Source organism: Myodes glareolus, chromosome 3, assembly GCF_982192425.1.
Source record: "Myodes glareolus chromosome 3, mMyoGla1.1, whole genome shotgun sequence".
Lineage (NCBI taxonomy): Eukaryota > Metazoa > Chordata > Mammalia > Rodentia > Cricetidae > Myodes > Myodes glareolus.
The window spans coordinates 88,650,136-88,666,205 of NC_142028.1; the positions used below are offsets into that span (position 1 = coordinate 88,650,136).

At 37.9% G+C, this 16,070-nt stretch overlaps 1 protein-coding gene across 10 annotated transcripts in view; it reads right to left on the reverse strand.

Annotated features, from left to right (window-relative positions):
• The window catches only part of Mier1 (MIER1 transcriptional regulator), a 52,873-nt gene that overhangs the window by 17,940 nt on the left and 18,863 nt on the right, over positions 1-16,070 (reverse strand). For all 10 annotated transcript variants that reach the window (XM_048453211.3, XM_087904778.1, XM_087904777.1 and 7 more), the window contains 4 exons: positions 5,088-5,249; positions 4,351-4,483; positions 2,968-3,032; positions 447-519 (listed from right to left, as the gene is read on the reverse strand). In XM_048453211.3, coding sequence (XP_048309168.1) covers positions 447-519; positions 2,968-3,032; positions 4,351-4,483; positions 5,088-5,249 — 433 coding nt within the window. The remainder of the gene's footprint in view (positions 1-446; positions 520-2,967; positions 3,033-4,350; positions 4,484-5,087; positions 5,250-16,070) is intronic.

Below are 16,070 nucleotides of genomic sequence, written 5' to 3' on the forward strand. Positions count from 1 at the left end.
TAGTCATTTTAGGGAGGACCAATCACTGTGCTTTTTCTACAGTGACCAGCTCTGACGGATGTGCTTCTCTTATTAGGGTTATTTAGTAGGTTGCAGTGTCTTTACCTTATCTTATATGTAAATTAACAGGCCAGAGCTTGTGGATACCTGCTGCACAAGCCTGAGAACACGGGTTTAGACCCCCAGCACCCTGTGTGAAGTCCAGAGTAGCAGTGAGCATCTGTAATCCAGGCACTAGGAAGAATATAAAGATGCCCACTGGCCAGCCAATCTAGCCAGACAGACCCTGTGTCTTAAGGTAAAAAGCTAACAGAGCAAGGAGCTCAAAAATGATCTCTGGCCTCCACATGAAACAGGTGAGTGTACCTAGACACGAACATACACCACCGCTCCAAAATCAGTTCATCACATCAAAAGCTCAGGTATGTAACATTACTATAACTCACCTTTTTCATTTTCTTTGTATCTACAAACGCCAACTGGAATCTCAGCTTGAAACATGGAGCCCACCATGATTTCCTATTTTAAACATAACAAAAAGATCTAGTGATACACATCTTATGTTCATGTCTAGCTTCACTATCTTCTTGGGTAAACTCACTCTGCTCTCTGTCATAAAACCAATTACCTACCTCATGGCAGAATTGTGAGGATGAATGAGTTAATAATAGCTAGGAGCTTACATAGGACTGGATGGGAAATATTAATAATAATGGATGAGATGTAATATAAACAATATATACAAGATTTGGAAAAAATTAGTTAACAATGAGTTTTGATTGGCTAGTTAAAATAATAAAAATAAAATCCTAAAAACCAGAAAATCAACTTTTGATGTTTTTAGAGTATCTACACTTCTGATTCTTTGCAATGGCAGCATTAGCACCACTAGAGAAATTGTTAGAAATTGAACAACTTTAGGTCCCAACTTATACTTACTGAGTGGAAACTCTAGTGACAGAGCTCAGTGCTTAGCAAAGGCAATCCTAACTCACAATGAAGTCTGAGAAACAAAGCCTTAAGAAAAGGGGGGAAAACATACAAGGTCTATAAAAACTGTGTCAGGAACTAAGTGGACTCACTTCTAAACCAAGTCTTTTTTCTTGAGGTTAGTGCCTGACTTTCTTTAATGCAAAATAAAAAAGACCCCTTCCCCCCAAAAGGCATGAAACTGTCTCTTGAGAAAGGCAACTGGAGATCCCCACTGAGATTTCACATGAAATGTGGACCATCACAGATGGATCTGATATCTTCAAGAGAAAACACGGACATTAAAGGTATAAACATGCAGCCAAGCAGTGTGGTAAACGCCTTTAATCCCAGCTCTCAGAAGGCAGAGGCAGGAGGATCCCTCTGAGTTCAAGGCCAGTGTGGTCTAGAACAGTTAGGGCCACAGAGAGAAACCCTATCTCGAAAAAACAAAAACAAACACCCACCCCCTAAAGGTAGGAACACGCTACAGGAAGTTTAGGTGACGTGGGGTTTGAAAGCTTCCTCTCTACTGCTAGTAACTTCTTTGTTCTATGTTATTCTACTTATTATTGCTTCATGGACATGCTCAACCCAATAAAGCCACTGTTCCACCACCGGGAAAAACTAGACTTTCTCATGGTCAATTTTCAAAAAGATCATCACAACTTCTTTAGCATTGTTCAGCATTTTCTTAATAGTGTCCACTACAGAATACCTCTGCTGCCAATCCCTATGCCTCTTTTCACTTTATTCACTCACCTCTCACCTTCATCCCAGAATGGATAATGACTCCCTATAGATTCATACATGACATTCCCCCTTCAGTTAATCATCTACACTACACACTCTGTCCAGATGGGAAAGAATTGCATACAATAGGGAAGAGGGTAAAGAAGGTAATGGCTCAATCTCTGATGACTCATTCCTGTAGTGAAATTTCATTTGTATTTTAAAAAAATAGTACTTATCTAAAGGTCAGAAAAGCAAAAAAGCCAGTCACTGGCTCTTAGCTCTACCTTAGTCCAAAATGGCGATCCTGCTTCCAGGAATCTCAGAATGAGACTGACTGAGAGCTGTCTCCTCCTATTTTATAGTCCTCTCTAGTGCTGGTATTAAAGGCGAGTGCCAACTGGTATTCAAGGCAAACTAGTGAGGCTACAGGGATTAAAGGTGTGTGTCAGCACCGCCTGGCCTGTAAGGCCGACAAAAGCGGCTGTTTTACTTCAGGAAAGCTTTATTTATTTATCAAAATACAAATGAAATATCACTACATATTCCAGTTCCTCCTTCTATAAGGAAACAACAATCTCCTGAAGGTAGTCAAAGTTGATTTTTGTGGCTACTATGTTCCAACAAGAACAAATATACATGCAGACAAAACACCCATACGCATGAAATAATGCAAACAAAACCCAGGAAAAGAAGAAGAAGAAAAAAAACCTCAGAGGGTGTTATTTTTTTAATGAGGAAAGATCAGATAATCATCTCTCACTAAGGAAAACATCCTCCTACAGAAATGATTTGCTTTAACACAGTGTGTACTATGATTTTTTAAGAGGTTCAACTCCTATGCAATAGCATAAAATTAAACCCTATAAAATTTAACTGTGTGGTTAATTAAATAATGCTATGTAACATTTTAAGGAAAAAGAACCTAATGTTGCAAGTTTATCTTAAAACTAATTCTATGTTTGTAGAGCAGCCCAACCTAGACCATCAACATTTATTACTTTAGGACTAGAAGATTAGAAGTTTGGATTTCTAATATTAGTTTGAGTATCAATACACTCAGTAAAGTCCCATTCTACCCACACTATCATTTTATGAAAAGATAAGGTATATTTGCTAGTTGGATATATGAATAGAGAGCACAAACAAATATTTACAAAATGCTTAACCATCACAAAAAAGGCTAATACACTGACTTTTTCAATACAAATGATTGATTACAAAATATTTTTTGCTTTTCAAATACTATAAGTTTTGGAAAAATACCTTTTTCCAGTCTTCTGATGGAATATAATCTTCATCTTCTTCAGATTCTTCTTCTATTTCACTATCTACAATACATAAAAGAATGATACTATAAAAGGGACTATCCTATTCATATCTATACATCGTATTTTTATACATACCATCAAATATTTAGATATGCCAAAAAGTCTGCCGATTTTGCATATTTTTCATATTTAAAATTAAATAATGAACACAATATTTAAAACAAGACACTAACAACAAAAAAAATCCCCAAATAAAAGAAAAACTGAATCTCCTTGTCAACTTTCTTCTCAGAAAATGATTTTGTAAGGACACAACTACTTCAGGATTAGTGTCAACATCATCTTTACTAAGGTCTAGTTACAAAGTAAGTTACACGATTAGCAACTTTTCACATAGAAGACAAAGATTCAGAAAAAGCAATGCTGTTCAAACAGTTTTCCTTATAAAACTGGGAAATTTGGAGCAAAACTGTAGGGGAAGAATAAGCAGGCTGGGTACATTTTGAAAACCTTTACTCGCCCCAATTTTTACTTTACTCACACCAGGCAAGCCGCTGCTTGGTTATGCTCACTGAAACGAGGATGATTTATAGGGCTTGGGAGACTGCTTCCCTAACATGCATTAAGCACTGTGTCCAACCCCCAGCACTGCACGAGGAGAGGAATAGTGGCACAAGCCTATAAACCCAGCATTTGCAGGATAGACATTAAGACTAGAAATTCAAGGTCATCCTCAGCTACATAAGGAGTCTACCAGAGTTTGATTCTCAGAAACCATAATAATTTGGAAGGAGAAAGTTGACCCTTGTTGTTCTCTAACCTGCACATGACATCCCCCCACAGTGGAAACCGGTGAACTATATTAGCATGTGTTCACACCCCAAGAATTGACCACCGTTTTTACACCCAGGAGAAAAAAGATTAGAGAAGACAACACTACAAATATATAGCTATGTACTGCCTGATGTCATCTTTGGTCAACAGACTCAATTCATTTATGATGGTGGCCCTGCCATCTTGAGGTGCTGTGTCCACATTAGTCACATAACCAAAAAACTTGATAACCTATTTCTCAGAACGTATCCCTGTTGCTGAGTGACAACACATGAGTATACATCAACGATGGTTCAGAATCAAACAAAAACTTCAAGACTACACAAAATAAAAGGAACACACCCATGTTCAGGCTGTGTATAAAGCAGTCAATGCTGTGATACGTGCATTATGAACAGGGCCTTCATTTTGATACTCTAGTAACTCCTAACAAAATCCATTTGCCTTTGAAAGCAATTTCAGAATAAGTGAATTCAAGTATCAATAAAACCATATTAGAATTTTAGGTATTGTACTTTTTAACTATACCAATGATAATACATACTTGTATCAAAATATTTACATCGACGTGGGCGAATTATTTCCTGAGCATCTTGGGAAGTAGCAGACTGTGAGGGATCATCATTGGAAGACTGAGTTTCATCCTCCTGACCCGATGAATCCTTTGTATTCTCCTCCTATAAAATCAGAAATGTATTTACGATATGAACAATGTTATTGTAGGCCAATAGTCAAATTGTGTTTTAGAGGTAACTATAAGATCATAATATACCCACCAAACACAATATGACTTCCTGGGTTAGCACTTGGAACTAGGGTAAAACCTTAGAACTGAAGTCCCAGTCACTTAGAGTTTAGCTAAGGGTACTTAGCAGTGCGAGTTTTGGTAAAGGAATTGAGTTACACTGAGTGTAAAATTAAGAAAGCAGTGTGGTCCTCTGGTATCTAAAATAATTTTTAAAAATGAATACAGAACTGCAAAGCAATCTATATTATTTAAAAGTAACAACATTTTTTCAAGTTTGTACAATTTAGAAAAAGGTAAAAGAAATTTAGAATGACATAGATCAGAATTATCTCACTGGAGTGAATTACAAGGGATTTTCAATTTTCATATCACACATCTCTATATTTTTATTTTTGAAATTTAATCTTACCGTACAACTTACATTTAGAGCTTAATACTTACTATCTATGGTTTCACAAATACAACAGGGATTTTGGACCAAAAATGTTTCACAAATAAGATAAAAAAAAAAGAAACAATGAACAAGCACTAACTTTATTTTCCCCACTACAGCCACTGTTGTCATCATTATCAGCATCTTCATCATCTTCACCTTCCTCCTCCTCTTCCTCTTCCTCCTCATCTTCTTCAGGTAAGCGAACAGTGCTGTCATAACCATAGAGGCTGAGAAGCTCGTGGATTGGCATGTCGCCTTCCTGAGTACACCAAAAGAAATCAATTTTTGAAATCAATGATTTCATATTTTTCATGTTTTAATCCACAAATCTGTAAACTGACACTTCCCTTTTCTTTGCAGCATTGTGTGGTTTTGTGTCTAATATGTTTAGCATTTTCAAACTATGAGAACTGACTTTTATTCCTATAAACTGACCAACTTTAACTTGTTCATATATTTAATAGTCTGAAATCAACCACAATTTTTGCAATAATTCAGTCTACATACCACAGTTAGCCTTTATATATGGATTATTACAAACAGTACCCTAAATAATTTGAGGCAAAGAGAATAATTAGAAAAAAAATTAAATAAATGAACAAAAAAGGCGAGAATAATTAGAAAACGGCATGTCATCTAATTAAAAAAACCCAGAAAGGGAGATTAAATTCCCTACTCAGACAATTCACACTGCAGGAACAACAGCAATTACATAAAGAATGATACTAGATTACAAAGTCATCTATATTTTTCTAAAGTAATCTTCAATTTACATATAAAATAACATTTGCATTGATTGTCTACGGGACTATTGCATTAATAATCCCATCACACAGATGAGGAACATGGGCAGACATTAAAGAATTTTCTTTTTTAAAATTATACAAGTTACACTATAATACAGTCAGATTTTCATCATCTGAATCTAAAGGTCAATGATTTTATTAGTGTATAAGGCTTTAGCCAAACCTTCAAGTCCTCCAAAAGGCATATCCACTATGAATAAAATGAAGAAACAGTCTTACTTGGAAAAATAAAATCCATTTTCTGCAGAAGGCAACCACTAATCAAGTGATGTCAAGCATCAGAAATAATGAAATTCTGATATATAAAAAATCAAAGTTTAACCCAATTTATCTCAACATATTATACATACAAACACAAGTTTACATACATGTTCTGAGGAAAAACATGTCAATTCAGAATCTACAAAAATGGTGCTCTTTAAATAGAACAATGTATTTTATTGTTTCCCATCATTATGTGCTATACTGATCAACAGAAGTCTAGCTCACATATCAAACATATTTTTGCAGAGGTGACATATACAATGGAATGTATAATGTAAGTTGATATCACAAAGTTTATCTCCCCTCTCTAAGAATCAATGTGGGTAGCTCACAAATGACTATAACTCCATTTCCAGGGGATGTGACACCTCTGCCCTTCTTGGGCACCTGCACCCATGGGCACACACCCAAAAGACACACATATGCACACACACATAAATACCTCATAGAAAGAAAATAACACTTGATACTTGTACTACACATTGTCAATCAACTTGTGGCCCTACTTTGGAAGAGAGTTCAATTCTGAAGGGTCCAGTAATCTGTAGACTCTATAGTTTGACAAACAATGGCTACATCCAGCAAGGCATCACCATGTTAGCTGAGACACTTAATTGACAGCCATGCTGTGTTATTTTTAAAGTATAACCAAAACCATACTTGAGGTATTAAAAGAACTGGTCATTGGAAATCTGAAGTGTACCAAGGACACTGAAATTTAAGACTAAGAATCAGTACTCAAAAAGAACAGAACTTCAATACCAAGACCCAGAAACAATAAGGACAGAAAATGGGCTATTTCCACACACAGTAGCCTCCCCACAGCATCTCCTGGTGGTCAAGCATCTGAGCTGGGTGCTTTTGATTTCATGTTCTCTAAGAGTGAGAGCATTCAGAAACACACAATCTCCTCACATCTTTAACAATATCAGATGGTGATATCTGCTACTTTTATTTTCATATTACGGAAGCAAAGCAGAGGCACAGCACGTGCTGTTTTAAAAACTCTGACCCCTGGACCTCCTAATTCTAGCTCGTGTAATTTTCCTTAAACCCAATGGGCATACCAAATAAGAAGTAGGTTTAGCAACAGGAGTTAATGAGTAAGGGCTACTAAAGTTATGAGTCAAAATGAAAAAAAAAAAACACAACCCACTAACATGGCAGTTTGCAACTATCGTTCTTATCAGCTGGGAGAACTCAGCTTGCTTCAGTTTTAGTTCATTTCTTGGAATAACAGATGAGTGTTAAGTGGCACTTTAACAGAGTTCATTTAAATGGCTATACTCTATTTTGAAATCATTTTCTGACTAGATCACAGTACTCTGTCCACTCTACAACATATTGAACAACAGTTTAGACTGTTGATCTGTCTTATTTATTAGGTCAGCTTGAAGAATAGGATGCTGGTCTTATCCTAGTCTGTCTCTGGCCTAATGTCTTAGATAAGGGATCTCTAATATGTACTTTTTTTTTTTTTTTTTTTTTTTTTTGAGGTAGGGTTTCTTTGTGTAGCCCTGGCTGTTCTGGAACTCACTCTGTAGACCAGATTGGCCTCAAACTCAGATCTGCCTGCCTCTGTCTCCTGAGTGCTGAGATCAAAGGTGTGCGCCACCACTGCCAGGCTTCTAATCTGCAATTTTAAAAAAATTTCAAAAAATGTTCTTACATTAGTATGAGATAATCTCAAAGGACACTATTTCATGGGTGTATGATAAGATATTAGCAAATCATCCTTTTCAATGGGAGAAAATAAAGCTCGAACACTATTTTAAAAATCTTTCACTACCATGACAAGAAGCTCAGTTAGCTTACAGAAGGTTAGATGACAGCAACTGTATAAAAAGGAATTTCACTTGGAAAAAACAGAGTGGTTAAAACATGGACTGTTTTTCCTCATGTAACACAGATAAGAAGTGCAAGTCACTTCATAAAATATTATTTCTCAAAAATCCAGTAATACTTCCAACACCAGAAAGGGCAGAGACGATATAAAGGGGCTTCCTCAATACCTCACAAACAGACTCCACTAGAAGAACCAGTGATAAAACTAGCACACAGAGAAAGTCAGCCACTGAAGCCAAATGATAAATGGTTAAGAAAAAAAATTGCAGACCCTCCTGATAAAAGCAGACAAACTTTCTACAGTAAGTGAAGACTACTCTCCCCACCAATATTTCAAAAAGATGTAAGCTATGGAAAGATCAGTAACAGATTAACCAGACATAGTGGGCATTCTGTTTTTTGTTTTTACACTTAATTTCTGCTAACTAAATTTCTTAAATGACTATCTCTGATATCTTGTGTGTGTCCATGCACACGTGGGCGCATCAGGGGACATTCCTAACAACAGATTGGTAGACATCATCTGTGTGTGGGGGCGGGGGTGAGAGTGATGTGTGGTGCATGAAGCATCCAGAGGCCAGAGGACTTTGGGTGGTCCTACTCTATCAGGATATTATTATACTAGGGTCTATCAGTCACCCATATCAGTAACACGACATTATCATGGTCTATGTTCTACCAGGTATTAAGGGACCTCCTTCAACCTATTCCTGACACTCCAGCTAAGCAGTGGTTGGTTTTTTACATGGGTGCAGGGATACAAACTAAGATCCTTATGCTTACACAGTAAGTGCACCCCTAACACTGTACTATCCCTCAGGCCAATGACATTTTTAGAAGGACTGAGAAGTTTACAGATTTGCTAGGTTTCTGGGTCTAAGTTAACAGGAAACAGGAGTCTCTGGCCATAGGTAATGCTCTCATCTCCTTACCCCACAAGAACAAAACAGAAAGCTCAAAGTGCTGTCTACAATCTCCTTGGTCTACAACAGAAATACCTCATTAGTACCAGGCAGACATGAATAAAAACACTCAGCTTCCTGTAGCATGAATAATAAAAACCCAGAGTCAGATAAACGGGTTCATCCCGAAAACCAGAAAGCAAAGCAGTGAAGTCACCAGAGAAGTCTCACCTCTACCAAGGCTGCGTGACCACAGACTAAATAAACTAAGCAGACTAAGCCTCTCTCCTCACATTTTATATTCTCTCTAGTGCTGGGATTAAAGGAGTAAACCACCACGACCTGGATTTGTTTCTGCATTGATCTTGTGTGGCCCAGGGTGGCCTTGAACTCACAGAGATTCACCTGCCTCTGTCTCCCAAATCCTGGGATTCAAGGTGTGTGCCACCACTGCCTGGCCCTACTGGCTTAGCTTTGCCCTTCTGATCTTTAGGCAAGCTTTCTTTATTAAAACAAAAATGTAATAAATAAAAGTTTCTCAATTTGTTTCTAGTATTTCGTCAGAATCAGCTAAAAAAAAATGCAGGGAGTATTTCACATAATGTAGGAATAAGCATGATGAGAAGTTGATTTGAAAAAGGAAGCCCTATCATTTTAAAACTCAGAAATTAAAACTGGGCAGTGGTGGAGCACGCCTTTAGTCCCAGCACTCCTGAGGCAGAGGTAGGCGGATTTCTGTGAGCTTGAGGCCAGCATGGATACAAGAGTTAGTTCCAGGAGAGCTTCAGAGTTGTTACACAGAGAAACCCTATCTTGAAAAACCAAAATCAGAAATTAAGGTATCATTTGAGCCTCAAATCATAGATATTTTCCTGCTCTTAATCACATGCTAGGCACAATACTCTGTGAATTCACTGACTATGTTAATTCCAGATACAGTTCTGTCTTTGCACTCTCAGAGATTCTAATGCTTTCAACAATAGTGATTTCAGAGAAAAAGCCTAAAGGATGATTAAAACTTGGCCAGTAGACATAAGTGAACGAGGGTCTATCAGTCACCTAGTCTAGAGAAGAGAACATTTTTCTAGTTTCATTAACAAAGTCTATATTCTACCAGGTATTAAGGGATCATTCAACTAACACTGAAACATCGTAATGAAATAGCTGTATTTTACCCTCCATCTTGGAGTAAGGATATAGAAAAAGTGGCGCCCAGACGTGGATAACTGAATCCACATAAAGCTTGAGAAAGCTTGGGAAAAAATAGAGTAAAGCATGTTTTCTTGGTAGCAGCAATTTCTCGGGTCTGCTCTGCTTGCTAGAGGCAAGCAAATGCTCTCATCTAAGAGAGGCTTCCTGACTCAGCTTTAGCTGCAAAACCTTGCAGCTCTTTTAAGAGGTCCTGCCGCGAAGCACTTAAACGGTGTTGATGAAAAGCTGAATGCATGCTTTTCGGTTTTAAGCTGTAGCAGGAAAAAAGCTGTGCTGTTTTAAAATGCTGGTTTTCTGGGCTGTCCTGCCAGGGCAAACTCTGACTCTTTCAGGCAGACAGTCTGACTGAGAGTGGTCTGTGAGCAAAATGCTGCAGCTTGCTTGCTAGCAAGGACCTTGAAACGCCATAAAGTTGTGGCAGTGAACACAGCTGTGGCTGGTATCTCAGCTATGAGTCTGGAAAGCTAAGGAATAAACTGGATCTAGCTGTCAAAGCCACGGCTTTCCATATTGCTTTGTAAATTAAAGGCTCATGCGGTCAGAAAAAGAGAGATAAACAGTAAAGAGAGATTCAAAGATGAAGAAAACCTCTAAATGGTTTACAGTGTTAAAAATATATGCAGGCTAAAAGGTTAAAGTCATTAAAAATAAAAAAGAAAGGGAGATATAGGGTGTGGTGGTACACACCTTTAATCCCAATGCCTGGGAGGCAGAGGCATGTTGACCTCTGTGACTTTAAGGGACAGAGGTAGTTAACCTCTGTGACTTCAAGGTGTGGTAGCACACACCTTTAATCCCAATACCTGGGAGGCAGAGACAGACAGATCTCTGAGTTCAAGGTTTGGTAGTACACACCTTTAATCCTAGCACTGGGGAAGCAGAGACACGTGGATCTCTGTGAGTTCAAGGTGTGGTAGCAAACACCTTTGAGCCCAGCACTGGGGAGGCAGAGACAGGAGGATCTCTGTGAGTTCAAAGACAGCCTGGTCTACAGTGTTATTCCAGGACAAAGATATACAGAGAACCTGTCTTAAAAAGTAAAAGTAAAAATAAAAGAAATAGAGGTTAAAATAAAGCCACATAAAGATGGAAAATGCACAGAGAATCTTGATACTGTATGTTATTATGCTCTCTTTAAATTGTTTGATTGTTGAGGAAGGAGCAACAGCTGCTAAAAGACTTTTGTTTATAAATGCTGCTGAACTAACCCAAAATAGGTATTTTGAAAATACCTTGGCTTCAAAACTGAAGTCAAAAGGTATGTTACTTTGGAGAAGAGATTTTGCTTTTGTTTCCACAGAAAACGAGAGACTCTGGATTTATTCAGAGTTAAGAATAATCACCTTTGACCAAGGGAGGCCACCTGAGAAATCTCCAACAGGAACAGATGGCCCAGATGACAGAGGTCTACATCCAGAACAGGTTCAAGACTGCTGCCTGAGATGATCGAGACTCACAGGATACTCCAGTCATGACTTGATTATAACTCTAAATTTTCTTTAGGTCCCCTTAAGACTATCAGCGCCCCCAACCAGCAGGAAGTAGCCTGAAATACTACGCCCACATTCCCAACAAATGGATTATGGGTATTTTCCTTTGTTTAAAAAAAAAAAAGAGAGGGAAATGGTGCGGGAGAATTATCTGTATTCTGTCAATCATATTTTAATAAAACGCTGATTGGCCAGGCAGGCAGTATAGGCGGGAAAGCCAGACAGGAAGTAGGGGTGGAGCAAAGAGACTGGGAGTATTCTGGAAGTAGAAGCTCTCTCTCAGCCACTCCTGCACAGACCACCGAAGAGGCAACATGTAACTTGCCCAGCTGAAAAAGGTACGGAGCCATTATGGCTAACATAGATGAGAATAATGGGTTAATATAAGTTATAAGAGTTAGCAAGAAGCCTGACCTAATGAGCCAATCAGTGTATAACCTTAGGGAGTCTTGTGTGTGATTTTCTTTGTTGCTTGCCGGCTGTTGGGGTACTGGGAGGGACAGAAACCCCAACAAGCCAGCCTTCATACTACAAAAAAGGACAGAAGCAAAAGCTATGGGGCATATAGCACATGCTCACAGCTGTGCTTCAGCTTTGAGAACTGCAGGAATGATACAACTAAGATTTATTTAGTAGTTTAACATGTGCCAGACATTGTGCCAAGTGCTTGACATTATTTTTCTAAGGACGGAAGTTTAACAATGTTAATCAAGTTATATGCTTATGGGATAGTGAAGTTACACTAAGAACCCAGGTTACCTAACTCACTGGCTTGCTTATTTAATCACATATACTTTCTTCCTTAAAATCTGACTCAGGTTAAATATTCACCATCCTGATGCAAAATGAGATAAGGGCTGAGAAGATAAGACTAAGAGGGATAAAGACACAAGGTGAATAAAAACAGGCACATTATAATGTGCTTTAGGAAGTAAGATGCATAAACACGATAATAAAAAGTGGGGCAGTCATATCTGTGTAAGCTAACTGGACACTGGCTGAACTTTAAAAGAAGGGGTTATTTAAAAGACAAACAAGAGCTGGAGAGATGGTTCAGTGGTTAAGAATACTTGCTGTTCTTGCAGAAGAGCAGGATTTGGTTCCCAACACCCACACAGAGGCTCACAACTGTCTGTAACTGCAGTTCCACAGGATCTGACACCCTTTTCTGGCCTCCCTCCATAGATACCAGGCACACATGGTATAAAGACACATGTGCAGGCAAAATACCAAGACACAATTAAAGACAAATACTGTCTCTGGATTAAAGTCAAGAGAGGAAGATATAAAGTCATCAAACACTGACACACAATAGTATAAGATCAGAGTAGCACCAACATTCTGGTTGCAGAAGAGATGACTCATCTCTCATGAATGTGGCAGATACAAGCTTTCACAGCAGAGCCATTTGGTGGATGGCTTATTCTTCACATCATCTACTGTACTAAAATGACTTAGCAATACAGGCTCATGAAGAGAGGAGGTTAAGTCCTCAGGGACCACATCTAGATTAAAGACAGTTCCTAAGGTAACAAATCACTTAGGGGCTAGTCATTGACTAGAAGACAAACTACAAAGAAATAAAGTCAGTAAACTTCTTTTACAACTTCCATCTTGGGGTTCATTTTATATTTATAATTCAGCCTATGCATACCATCAGGTCCCAAAGAAATTCAGGACAAATGGCTAACTGTGGTGCCTATTAGCATACAAAGTACTTCTCATTCCCCACCCTACCTTAAAGCCCCTTCAAGCCTGAGGGTTGCTTTCCTTTCCCCCAGCTTGTGATAACCCAGACATCTCAGTCAAGTACTCTCTTGGTCCTCTTCTCTTGGCTCCTGGTCCTTTTTAGCCCTTCTCTCCTTTCCTCTCTCACATCTCCCCTTCTCTCTCCTCTCATGGACAGGTCTCTTCTGCTGGCCATGCTCATGTTCAGCTTGGACTCTTCCAGATGCCTCTGGCTGTTCTCTCTCTCATATTTACAATAAAAACTATCTCCTCAACGATACCTAGAAGTGGTCATGTTGTCATTTTTAATCATGTATACTGCAAAAAAACCCTCAATCCGTCATACATTTTTTTCTAGAAAGAGAATTCAGAGAAGTGACAAAAATAAGAAACTGGGAAACAGCTTTTACAAAAAAGTAAGGATATGACCCAAGAGGTCAGTGTAGGCTTTCTCACGAGCCGCCTGAATCCCTAGACCTAGGTTGTAGTGCTATACTGGGAATGTGTTCAGTACTTTACAGTGTGTATTAAGAATAGATATTACTAATAAGAGTCTTTTTCTTCTACAATGCATTTAAATATATATAGATGTAGTTGATTCTAATGTTTCTTCTGAGTGTAGTGGTACAATTGTGCCCATGGTTGGTCTTGTGAGTTTTAACAGAGCACTGGAAAAGGGTTAGATTTCAGTACTGGTAATTCACAGCAAACACATAACTTCATGAACTGTGTGCATGACTTTAACATTCCTATTAGTATTCCACAGTAAATTCTAATTAATTCATCTAACTGTACCAAAGTATTTAAATGTAAGATTTGTATGGGGTTGGAAAGATAGCTCAGTGGTTAAGAGCACTGATGTTCTCCCAAAAAAACCAGGTTCCAGGTTCAATTCCCAGCATCCACAAGGCTCACAACTGTAAATCCAGTTCTGGGGAGGGGGGGAAGGGGAAGGGAAGGGAGACGGAGAGAAAGAGAGAAAGGAGAAAGGAAGGGAGGGATGGGGAGAGGGGGGAAAGGAGAAGAGGGAGAGAAAAAGAGACAGAGAAAGAGAGAGAGAGAGAGAGAGAGAGAGAGAGAGAATGATAATATGGCAATAGCGGCACATATTAAAGCCCGCAGCAATAAAAAGTTTACAATTCAAGTTGAATAAAATTAAAACTACTTTCAAAGTATTCTAATATTTAAATATTTATCTTTGACCTAATTCAGTTGACTTTGATCTGAAAGAACTCAGAGGTTAGAGTGAAATGCATTTGTTAAATTTATTACTAATTTATGATTGTCCACAATTACATAAAAACAAACAAGACAGATTTCATACAATGAAAAGCTCCAAATGAAAAGCACTACCCCGAACATCACCACTGTCTTGCCTCTTTAAAGCAGATGAGCAATCAGTAAGTTAAACTGGTTTTGGTTTATACCTATAAAGTTTTCAGGTTCCAAAAGTTCTAGATATGGAGATACTGAAGCCCAAGACTTTGATCTATGTGGAAAGTCAGAGGAGATGCTGGGCGGGTATAAGACTGCTTGAGACGAAAACATACAGCATGAGTTCCACTCTTTTCTTCCTTTCTCGAACCTCTGTAACTTTCAATTACCAATCCCTAATGAAAAATAAGCAATGACTGACTAATGACTGACTAGCTTCTTACTTCCAAAGACTGTTTCTGACCCCAAGTACAACAAGGGCTTTTTCTTTTTTTGAAAGGCTGTTAAAACCAAAATACAATATCACTGCCTAAATAAATTCTCAAAAAGAAAAAAAAATATCAGTTCTCTGGTCAAAGTTAAAAAAAAAATTGCTAAGGCACTGTGGATAATGCTAGTTTTAGTAGTTAAGCGATCCCAAACAGGACCCAAGCAATACTGAACTAAATAGTATAAGGACTCCTTTCAAATCCCCAACTAAATTCTGAAACACAGATAATTACTATAAAAGAATAATAACATTTATTTTCTCTATGAACACCAGCACTGTGTCTGTTTTATATTTCGTTTATCATGGAGCTAATTAGGTCATAGACATAAATTTTATTAGAGAATACCAGATCCCTTTAAGAAATTAATGAGTGTTATAGGTATTATTACATATACATACATACAAATGCACATGCACTGTGATAGGGAAATAAAACTAAACCATACCGAATTGGATATAGCATTTTTATTTTTTAAAAACGAATTAGCATATATAAATGGCAACACTAAATCCAAAGAAGGCAGCAGCAAATCCCAGATTGTCAAATACACCTCAAAACAGGAACAAACTAGCTAATCCAAGAACAAAGGCAGTTGGTAAGGCACAGTGTCTAACAGGGTTTTTGTGGTAAATGGAAAAGGTCCTATCAAGCAGTTAGCCTTGCAGCAAGATTAAAGAGTCTAGATTTCTTTAGGAGTTATATAGGAGGTTGAAATAAAAGGGTTTGGACTTTAGAATGGTCATTATAGATGCTGCATGGAAATATATCAGAAGAAATATAGTAAAACATGAAGCGGGGGAAACCAATTAGGAAGTGGTCATAGTAGTCTAGAATAGAAAAGACGACTTACTGAGGTAGATATGGAACAAGAACTGGTTAGAGATATTTCAGTGGAGAGCAATAGCAGGCTTATGTAGAAACTCAATGTTTGTAACACAGTAACACTCTCCCTGGTTCAGACTTAGGTAACAATGTAAGTAACTTAAAGTGACAATTTTTATAAACAGAGAAGAAACATGTAAGGAAGGAATGTTAAGTATTGTATTGTATTGAATCTATGAGTGTTCACAATTTTAGAGATAGTTGCCAAAATGTTTAAGGAAAACATCAAGTTGGAGAATGAGATG